This window comes from Triticum dicoccoides, chromosome 1B, assembly GCF_002162155.2.
Source record: "Triticum dicoccoides isolate Atlit2015 ecotype Zavitan chromosome 1B, WEW_v2.0, whole genome shotgun sequence".
In the NCBI taxonomy this organism is placed as follows: Eukaryota; Viridiplantae; Streptophyta; class Magnoliopsida; order Poales; family Poaceae; genus Triticum; species Triticum dicoccoides.
This window is the reverse complement of record NC_041381.1, coordinates 428,855,019-428,866,086: the sequence shown is the minus strand read 5'-3', so window position 1 is coordinate 428,866,086 and position 11,068 is coordinate 428,855,019. Positions and strand designations below refer to the sequence as shown.

General features: G+C 48.7%; 1 protein-coding gene across 1 annotated transcript; it reads left to right on the top strand.

Annotated features, from left to right (window-relative positions):
* The first annotated feature begins 2,991 nt into the window (after positions 1-2,991).
* On the top strand, positions 2,992-8,170 carry LOC119339216 (T-complex protein 1 subunit epsilon-like). The gene is made up of 9 exons (XM_037611354.1): positions 2,992-3,298; positions 3,589-3,907; positions 4,037-4,385; positions 4,523-4,655; positions 4,732-4,784; positions 5,448-5,550; positions 6,990-7,156; positions 7,230-7,343; positions 7,672-8,170. The coding sequence occupies exons 1-9, from the start codon at positions 3,100-3,102 to the stop codon at positions 7,840-7,842; spliced, it is 1,608 nt and encodes a 535-aa protein (XP_037467251.1). The 5' UTR covers positions 2,992-3,099; the 3' UTR covers positions 7,843-8,170.
* Positions 8,171-11,068: the final 2,898 nt, after the last annotated feature.

Genomic DNA, 11,068 nt, shown 5'->3' with positions numbered 1-11,068 from the left:
GGGCGCCCAAACCCATCTAGGGTTTCCCCTGTGGTTGCCGCCCCTCCACTAGGGAACCCTAGGGCGCCTCCCCCTCCTCCCTTCCCCCTATATATAGTGAGGGAGAGAGAGGGCAGCCGCACCATTGCCCTGGCGCAGCCCCTCCCTCCTCCAACACCTCCTCCTCCTCCGTAGTGCTTGGCGAAGCCCTGCTGGAGAACCACGAGCTCCATCACCACCACGCCGTCGTGCTATTGGAGTTCTCCCTCAACTTCTCCTCTCTCCTTGCTGGATCAAGAAGGAGGAGACGTCCCCGGGCTGTACGTGTGTTGAATGCGGAGACGCCGTCCGTTCGGCGCTAGATCGGATCTTCCGCGATTTGAATCGCCGCGAATACGACTCCATCATCCGCGTTCTTGCAACGCTCCCGCTTAGCGATCTTCAAAGGTATGAAGATGCTGACCCTCTCTCTCTCGTTGCTAGAATCTCCTAGATTGATCTTGGTGATACGTAGGAAAATTTTGAATTTGTGCTACGTTTCCCCAACAATGAGGAAGTAAGTTTTCTAGTAGTATATTTTTAGTAAATGATCTCGATCTGGCGCTCACGCCAGTCTCCTCCCAATTGTCTCTACATGCGCTTCCTTTCTCTCCCTCTTCACACACATGCCACCCACTATGCCCCTATCTTCTTATCATCCCCATATGTGTCGCATTATTCTTCTCCCAGCACCACCCAATCTTCTTTCCCCAACACATGAATCCTCCACAGCCATGCAAATCATGTTGCCGATGGTCACCCCACCTCCAGCCCAGGACCCCATCCCAACAACATCCTCCTGACCTGGCATGCGTTTTTTTCTCCATCTCGTTTCTGCCCGCGAACTGGAGTTGTCATGGGGGTAATGTATTTAGCGTTGCTTCAAAGGGGCTCGATGACTACTACGAGCCATGAGGCGTGCAATGACGGCGATGCTGCGCCGACAACCGGAGGGCGGGGAGATGAATGGTGTGAGCAACGACGCGGGGGTGTAGTAATGGGCACGTGGTAAGCGCTGCAAACGAACAACGTGTGATGCTTTCAAGCGGGATGTTATGACCACACCTTAATGATGTTGTGACCGGCTGGCGGCAAAGCTAGGCCCGGCACCCCAAGATGCTACGATGGGAAGATGGGGAAGCTGAGACCAGCACTTCATGACGCTACGACAGGCAGATGGGATGTTGAGACCGTGCCCTGACGATGTTGGGACCCTACACCCGCAACATTATGCCCCGGAGATGGATATGCTGGGATCCTGCACCCCTCGGTCCTACGATAGATAGGTAGGGATGGTAGGATCACCTCATGCAACGCTACGGCCATCAGTTGGATATGCTCAGTCCGCGCCCCGATGATATTGCTGTCGGCTAGCGGCTAAGCTTGGACCGCAACGTCTGCGTGCTACGACCACACCGGTTGCATGCCACGACGGTGATGAGGGTCGTAAGCCACCAAACGCCGAGTGCCTGTCATCGTCACCACATGCACACATTCTACTACATCCATGACTCCACAGCAACCAAGCAAACTACAAAAGAACACACCAGGCACGCTATATAAAGCCGACTACCAGACTCGAGTGGCGACTCAAACTCATATTGACGCCATCATCGTTGCCAGAATAGACGTTGATGCCCCCAATCTCAACAAACCACACAGACAAGCCGCTGCGAACCATCGGTTTTCTAGTCGTAGGGCCGACTTCGAGATGATGCCCCAAGGAGGAGAAAGACACGAAGACGCCTCTATCACATGATTCAGAGAATTTCTCTCCAAAGCCAAGAATGTGGGGAGAGTGATGAGCACATCTCAATGACGGCGCTTCCAAGAAGACCACACCACTCGTGGGCGTCGTCATCGTCGGATCTGAAGGAGATGGAAAGAGAATTTCTCCTGGAGATGCCTCAACCACCTTCTGCCCACATGGGGACATCGCCTACTGGAAACCCTCTAACCACCCAACCATGCATCAAGCCAACTCCAATTTGTCCGCGGGGTCCCATGACCCGCCATGCCCATACATGCGCCGCCCCGTGGCCGAAGTTGCCACCACCAAGTCCGAGGCCGCCACCCAGGAAACTGCAACCAACCGCCACCACACGCCAGATTTGGGCCGAGCCTGAGTCCATCATAACTAGGAATCACCGCTTGGGTCGCGCTGTAGCCACCACGAAGCATAGGACCACCTCGCCATCGGCCACACTAACCCGTCACATCGCCGCTCGTCCTAGCCTCCTCAACATTTGCCAGAGCAACAATCTTAGGCCAGTCCCACGAGCCAAGGTCGGTCACCACGGTGAACAACTCCACCGAGAGGGCCGCGCCCAGAGCAACGCTTGCGCGAGAAACAAATCCAATAATCGTCAACCGCCAATGGGCTTTGCCCAACGACGATTAGAGTTTTCGCTTGAGACCGACGCAGAGTCTTCCTTTGTTCCCCAATTTTGTCGATTGTTCAGTCACACTATTGTGGTTTAATGAGTTTTTTGTCTGTGTAGACGCAATAGTCCAATACCCAGGCTCAGTTCTCTAAAAAAAAGAGGCTCAATTTGGAGAATAAACCAGGCTACATATATGGTCTGCGGAGCAAGATGTGTAAACTTGAAAATAAAAAAATCAAGCATGCGTTAGCTCCCACGCAAGCGTGTAGTCGGTGTAACACTTATCATGCTTGGCGGCGAAGGTACAAGGGTAGTTTAGGAAGAAAACACGCGGATGACGGGCCAGGTGGACCGGTCGCTTCAAAAGTTCTTCAAACAGATTCGTGGGATGTGACGTGGGTCTCCGACGCGCATATCTCGTCTACGGTTATGAGTTTTTTTTTTCCTTTTAGCAACGGTTCCCGGTTTTATTCGTGGGACAAAAAAGAAGTCAGCCCATCTATCCAGCCCGGCCCATACATCCATCGATGAAGCCCATATCCTTTTGGATGTTTCGTGAAGGTTTTTTTTTGCCTAAGCCTCACAAAGATCGCCGGTACGCCCGCTTGCCGCCCTCGCGCCGCCTCCTCCTCCCCCGGTGCGATCCGACCCTTCTAGAAGCGCCGCGCGCGCGTCCCGTCCATCGGCGCCGCCGGCCATGGCGCTGGCGTTCGACGATTTCGGACGGCCCTTCATCATCCTGAGGGAGCAGGAGAGCAAGTCCCGCCTGCGGGGGCTCGACGCGCACAAGGCCAACGTCGCCGCCGGCAAGGCCGTCGCGCGCAGCCTCCGCACCTCCCTCGGCCCCAAGGGCATGGACAAGATTCTCCAGTCCCCCGACGGCGACGTCACCATCAGTAACTGCTCCACCGCACTCTCTCACTCCCCTCGCCGCTCCGCTTCCTGATCTTAGCCTAACCTGTTCCTTTTTCTTTGCGGGAAAACTTAAGGTTCTCGCATGCGATCTGGCCCTTGCATCGGTTTCTTCGAGGGCTAGGGATTTTGGTGTGTGCTACGCAGTATCTGTCCAGAGTTCTAGATGTCTGTAGGGCTGTTAGTTCCGTTGGAAATTACTTTGATTTTATACCTATAATAAAATAAGGGAAGTTCGGGTTTCTGAATAATTTCCTCCCATATGATTTTTTAGCAAATGACGGAGCGACGATCCTGGAGCAAATGGATGTTGACAACCAGATTGCAAAGCTGATGGTGGAGCTTTCCCGTAGTCAAGACTATGAAATTGGGGATGGTACTACTGGGGTGGTGGTCCTAGCAGGGTCGCTCCTGGAGCAAGCTGAGAAACTGCTAGAGCGTGGTATTCACCCGATTAGAATTGCCGAAGGATATGAAATGGCTTCCAAGATAGCTTTTGATCACCTTGAACATATCTCCACTAGGTTTGAGTTCACTGCTGCAAATATAGAGCCCTTGGTGCAGACCTGCATGACAACTCTGTCCTCAAAGATGTAGGTCAAAGATATTCACTCTTAACTTCTCAGTTATGCAGCCAATGTTTTGATCTGCTAGGAAGCAGGGTAGATTCAGTTTATATTTCTCTCTGTCCTCTAATTGGACCCGTCATTCTTAAACTGCAGTGTTAACCGTTGTAAGCGGATGCTTGCTGAGATTGCTGTCAGGGCAGTCCTTGCTGTTGCTGATTTGGAAAGGAAGGATGTAAACTTGGACTTGATTAAAGTAGAAGGTAAAGTTGGTGGGAAGCTAGAGGACACTGAGCTAATATACGGAATCGCTGTTGACAAAGATATGAGCCACCCACAAATGCCAAAGAGAATCGAGGATGCTAATATTGCCATCCTTACCTGCCCATTTGAGCCCCCAAAGCCCAAGACAAAGCATAAGGTTGACATTGACACTGTAGAAAAATTCCAGACGATGCGTGGACAAGAGCAGAAATACTTTGATGAAATGGTTCAGAAATGCAAGGTAAAGGCCTACAAAATTTCAATGTATTTTATAGTAGGGCAAAGTCATGATTTTGCACAAAGTTTATTTACTTTGCATCGTATCATGGTTGATTTCTTAATATAAGTACTTAAAGATTTGTTTGTATACACTTGCAGGATGTTGGTGCAACCTTAGTTATCTGTCAATGGGGTTTTGATGATGAAGCCAATCATTTGCTTATGCAAAGAAATCTGCCTGCTGTCAGATGGGTTGGTGGTGTTGAATTGGAATTGATTGCCATAGCTACAGGTTGATATGAGTACCTCTCCTTGTGAACTTGAATGTCTTATAAATACACTATCTAACATTTTAAAACTGACTGCAGGGGGGCGTATTGTTCCAAGATTCCAAGAGTTGACTCCTGATAAGCTTGGGCAGGTACAACTGGTTTTGTGCTCTTTTTTGTACACAAAGAATAATTTTTTCTGATAATGTACACAAGTAATATTAAATATGCATGGATTGGTGCCGGCTGTATAGTCGGGTGTCTAATTTTAGAACCCCAAGTATGTGAAATCTTAAGTAGCTGAGACTACAGAGCATATGCGGAGACTAGCTATTAATTTGTGGGAGTTTTTGTCTGTATACGTAGTTACGTACTTTCTATTATTTCTTAATAGTATAAGTGTATCAAACAATTTAAGAAGTTAAAACAGATAAGTGATACTCCCTCCAATCCGAATTAATTGACTCAGCGTCTATACAATGTCCAGTAATTGTTAAGATGTCCGCTGACTTTAATTAGCCACATGTGGGTTTGTGAGGGTGACTTGATTGACCTCAGGACAATAAACTAAAAATTGAATGCTCAACAATGTTAATCTTTACGTGTTTCTTGGTAGTTGAGTAGGGTTGCCACTTCTCTCTGGTGTAATCAATGCGTTCCTTCAGCACCTAGCAATGAGGATGTTTGCCATCAAGATACCATGCAAAAGTAACATATTCTTGAAAGTAATCGTAATATAATTATGCTTGTTTAAAACTGTACCATACTACTTGTATCTCATGTCGTTTGCTTATCTGCATACTTTGCTGAAACAGGCTGGATTGGTTAGAGAGAAGTCATTTGGAACAACAAAGGATCGAATGCTTTGCATTGAGAGGTGTGCAAATTCCAGAGCTGTAACTATCTTCATCCGTGGCGGTATGTTCCAATGGATAATATCTCTTCCTTCTTGTTCGCATGTGCATATCTCACATCCTTTATTAGGTCATCTGTGCTTGTACCTTCAACCAATCAGTGATCAATCTGTCCATATAGTTGAGATACTTTTGTGTTGCATACAGTCAGTGGCGGAGCTAGAAACGAATTGTTGAGCGGGCCAAGCTAAAGAAGGACAAATGTTTTTCCAAATTTTGAATCATTGGCATTCATCAGTACCTTCTGTTCCATCTTTACAAGATCAAATGAGTACAAATATATAAAAGAAAAGCTATACCAAAATACAGTTTCATTAGACTATTTTTGTTAGTCATTACAGGAGTTTTTGAAGACATCAGATATTGAGTCACATACTACAAATTGGTTTAAATTATTTGTCCTTTTAAAATCTATAACAATGCCTTTGCATAGAATTTAAACAACATATCTCCAGTGAATTATTTATGCTACCACACGAATAGACGACGACCTCAGTCGAATTTAGGAGAAGGAAATTGGAGATGATTCATAGAAATCATTCACCTGTGAGCCAGCTTACAAGGATTCAGACTGCTAGCTGAGTGGCCTGTGGGTCGTGGCCTCGTGAATCGGCCAACTGGCTGGGAGGCGGCTGAAGTGTGCGGTGTGTCGGTGAGCGGTGGCTGTCTGTGTGGGCCGACAGCGGGCGGCTGCACCATTGTTGACTGCTGCACGTCCTTATTTGTGGTATGGTGTGAAGCAGTTTCGCTGTGGCTGGGCTGATACCTGTTATTGCTATGTGTAGTGTTGTGGGCTGGCTAGGTATATTTTTTTCTCTCCTGTGCTGGGCGGGCCACGGCCCATTCAGCCTTGCCGTGGCTCTGCCAGTGCATACAGTGCAGACAATTTTACTAGTGTTGGCAGTATCCAGATACGTGACAGTTTCACTGTTCCGCACCCAATTGTCGAATCTAGTGTACTTGCATAATTTTAGTTATTAATAATCTTGCATAATGGCAAATTGTGCACTGAAATATATGAGAAATTTCTTTGTAACATTCACTTCCCCATTATGAATACAATTTTTATGATACTATTGGTTTTTAATTAGGTCATAATTTGTGAGTACTTGGTCCTATGACCCATTGTTGTGTTGGGTACATTATCAGATCATAGTTTGAGAGTACCTTGTCATACATAACCAGTTGGATTTGTAGAATGAGTACAAAATATTCATACCGTTCATATCATCATGATTGTATGATGCACCATCGAGCTGTGTGTTGCTTTTCCTTGAAGAATTGTAGGGTTTTAAGACCTCATACTGTAGCAGCAACCCAACCAACTATGCTAAGTAGAAAATGATTGATTGTCACCGCTAGTATTGATTTTCAATATGTGCACTAGCTAAAAGATAAATTGCTTTTGGAGTTTCCATGATAAAGCCAGCAGCTACCATGCAGGCAACAAAATGATGATTGAGGAGGCCAAGCGAAGTATTCACGACGCTCTGTGTGTGGCTAGAAATCTGATCCGCAATAACTCTATTGTTTATGGTGGCGGCTCAGCTGAGATATCTTGCTCTGTTGCTGTCGAAGCTGCAGCAGATCGATATGCTGGAGCCGAGCAGGTAACTGCTGAGTTTCAACAGCTAAGTTGCAACAAGATGCAATGTCGTTTCATCGTGTTCTTTGTACTTGCAGTATGCAATCAGGTCGTTTGCTGATGCGCTGGATGGGATTCCACTAGCCTTGGCTGAAAACAGTGGTTTGCCACCTATTGATACGTTGACTGCAGTAAAATCTCAGCAAATTCAGGTATTATGTTTCTGTTGCCTTACTCCCCAGTCTGCTCTTCTAATAGGTAGCAATATTTGTTCTTGATGATTCAATGTAACGTCACTTGTCCTTGTACTTCTAGTCGGATGAGTATGTGCGCAAATCCTAGTGTTTTTGTGCTTGTGATATAGAAGTGTTACTCGAGGCCAAGGCACACAATACAGTATGTGCTTGCACAATCCTACCAATTCTATTGCTTAATGGCGTCAATGCAGCATATTTTATGCTTTTTTAGAAGCTGATTTGGATGTCTCGTTTCACATTGGAGTAACATGCATGTGATTCTGACCCTTTACCACCTCTGCAGGAGAACAATCCCTACTGTGGCATCGACTGCAATGACGTTGGGACCAACGATATGAGAGAACAGCACGTCTTTGAAACCCTGATTGGCAAGCAACAACAGATATTATTGGCAACACAGGTTGTGAAGATGATTCTCAAGATCGACGATGTTATCACGCCGTCAGAGTTCTGAGTACTGATGATGTTGCAAGCATGGGCAACTGTGCTGGATAACAAGCCATCATTATACCATGCAGCATTGCTGAAGCAGTTGGATTGGCCACTTGCTTGTACCTTGGGCCTATATTTTGCTTGTGACGCTTGCTGAAGACCTTGGTTTCTGCGTTCTCACATCTTGTTACATGAATAATGAACAATCTCTCTTTTTTCTGTATTTTCCGATGCTTAGTGCTTTAGTCTGAGTGCCTTCTACCATTATTTATTTATTCATCAGTGTACCAATTGCATTTAATCTGTTCTGCTACAGGGGAAGTATGCAGAAATATGAAAATACACGATAATAGGTTGGTCACTTGGTGGGGTTCACTTGGCCTAGCCACTCAGGTGTACTCGTGCAGTAAGCCCTCCATTTAAAAGGCCATGAAAAGTATTTCCCTACAATATTCACAGAATATACATTTAGAATTGTGCTAGTTGGTCTAATGAACTGAATGTTTATGTTAACTAGACAATACTTCTTGCGTTGCTGTGCAAACTGGTTGTAATATATTTCAATAAAAGGCTGTATAGATATGGGTTATTGTGTTTCAAAGTAATAATATGAGAATTGAAATTGAATATAACATATTATTACTTTAATAGGAGTAAAATGTTTCAGAGTAATAATATGTATACAGCCTTTCATTACTTTAAACACAATAACTCGTATGTTTAACTCATACTATGTATACAGCCTCTCATATGAGTTAAACATAGGAGTTATATGTTGTATATACAATTCTCAAGGGGAGTATGATTTAGTATATTTGCTGTATAGTTGTAAAATGTTTATTAGATGTAACTGGTATAACAGGATGAAAAACTTTTTATCGTGCATGGCTACATGTTAGACATTTTGAATTATGAGGTGCACGTATGGCCCTTGGGACTTATTTGGTTGTTGGGGAGGGAAAACCGAGGGTAGTAAAGCTCTAGGAGAGATTTTCATGTGCTCATGAGGTCCTCTCTCGCAATGGGGAGATATCACTGGTGCCATTTGGGCAACATGGGGAAGGGCAGGGAACCGTGACGAAGCAACCAAACTATATTAGAGATATCATGAAATCAAATCGAGTAGATGCAAGGAAAGGGATGGTGAAGAGGGGTTGTATGTGCTCATCGGCTTTGAGAATGGTGGAGCTAGGGTCGGGGGGAGAGTGGCGGGGAGGGGGAGAAAGGAGATCGTGATGCAAGGTTGCTTGCGTATAGTCGATTTTGAGCTGGAGGGAGAATCGACGCTACATCATCACTGCTCACAAGAGGAAGGCGACGGAGGAGGTGAGGGGGATCATGAGTCATGAGGCGAAGGGAGTCATGTTCGCACGAGCGATAGGGCGTGTTTAGTTGCTTGTAACTATTTTGGTCTCTTTGCATCCGTGGCTGAGCCTCATGGAGATAATACGAACTCGAAACCATGTTCTGCACTTTGTTTGGCTGCATGCCTTGCATCACGAGGTTCGTTTGATACACGAGTTTGGTCGGCTGCGCTTAGGCTAATAGATGTGAAGATGTGAAAACATGGCTTTTGGTTGTCCATGGTCTAATGTTGGGGACACCCTTCTCACTAGTGATGCCATTACCACACATTTACACTACATAGGCAGTATCAAATAAACATCGTGCAATACAAAATTAACATCATATCACTCCTACCCACTAAACAAGTGGCAGTTCGTCCTAGCCCAAATGGCAGTACAAATTAACAGCCATATGGCTCCATGGGGAAATATTCATCAATGTCAATAAAAGGGGAAGTTCACCTTCGTCGCCTTCTTCTATCCATGTAGTAGTCAGTATCATCTGTCACTCCAATAAAATCATGTCATGGTAACTGTTGAGTAACGTGATTGTATTAGGAAAGACGAGATAGACTAGGATTTATTCCGTCTTGTCTTGTACTCCAAGTTGGTCATTGTACTCCTATATATATGCCCACGAGGCTCAAGCAATACAACAACTATTCCACCAATCCCTCTCTTCCTTCCAACATGGTATCTATCGCAAGTCGATCCTAAACCCTAGCCGCCACCGCTTCCGCACCCGCGCGTCGCCCCCGGGGCGGTCGGCCTCCATGACCGCCGCCGGGGGCCGCGCCGCCCGTACCTAGGGTTCGTCCGCCGGCCATGTTGGCCGGCTGCCCTAGAGAGTCTTTTTCCCGATCCTTTGATCCGGGTTTTCTCTCTTCGCCAGTCGTCTTGATCGGCATCTACTTTTTGGTTTTCCGGTCTATGTGATCCGGTTTGCGTCGCCCACCACCGCTGTCGACCCCGTGCGCCTCTACTCCAACACCGGCGCGATTGGCCGGCTTCTTCACCGACCCGGCGGCCTCGCGCGTCGTCCGCGCGTCTGCCCGTTGGTCGCCCCGACTAGGCGGCCTCGCGCGTCGTCCGCGCGTCGGCCTGCCGGTCGCCCCGACCCGGCGGCCTCGCGTCATGCGGCGGCCCTTCACCGCCGCCGTTCGAGCGACGGCCCGCCCGTCGATCAACGCCGGCCGTCACCGCCCTGCTCCGACCGGGACTCCTGCATCACCCCGACCCGGCGGCCTCGCGTCATGCGGCGGCCAATCATAGCCGCCCTGCCGCCCACCGCCGCCGGCTTCATCTCGGACTCCGCGGCCACCACGCCTCCACCGAGCGGCGTCCCCGAGTTACGCGCTCCGCCTCATCTACACCGCACGACCGACCTGGCCCATCGGTTACGCGCGCCTCCGCAGGACCCGTGAAGATCGTCCCCGAGTTCAGCGCGCCTCTCCACCGATTGAGCATTGGGCTGCCGCTGCGCCGCCCCGTCGGGCCGCAGCACCGCCGCCCCGTGGTTCTTCTCCGGGCTGCACCGACCTGCGTCACCGCTGCGTCGCCCCTTCGGGCCATAGTGCCGCGGCCCGCGGTCCCCCGCCGCCCCGAGGGCATCCGCTCTAGGCCGTCCCGTGGTTGCATCGACCCTCGCGCCGCCGCTGCGTCGCCCCGTCGGGCCGTAGCGAGCGTGGCACGCGGTCCACGCCGCCGTCCCGAGGCCGTCCACGCGGTTGCACCGACTCGCGAACCGCCGTTGCGTCACCCCTTCGGGCCGTAGCATCGCAGCTCGCGGTCCCCGCCGCCGCCCCGAGGTCTTCCCGCCGTCGCCCCAACCAACGTTGCCGCCGCTGCGTCGCCCCTTCGGGCCGTAGCGCCGCGGCCTGCGGTCTACTCTGCCGTCACCGC

Excerpts from the sequence above, each read along its gene's own strand:
- LOC119339216 (XM_037611354.1), top strand. The coding sequence starts at position 3,100 with ATGGCGCTGGCGTTCGACGATTTCGGACGGCCCTTCATCATCCTGAGG. Across the intron at positions 3,908-4,036 it reads ACAACTCTGTCCTCAAAGAT|TGTTAACCGTTGTAAGCGGA; the intron begins GTAGGTCAAAGA and ends CTTAAACTGCAG. Across the intron at positions 4,785-5,447 it reads CTCCTGATAAGCTTGGGCAG|GCTGGATTGGTTAGAGAGAA; the intron begins GTACAACTGGTT and ends TTGCTGAAACAG.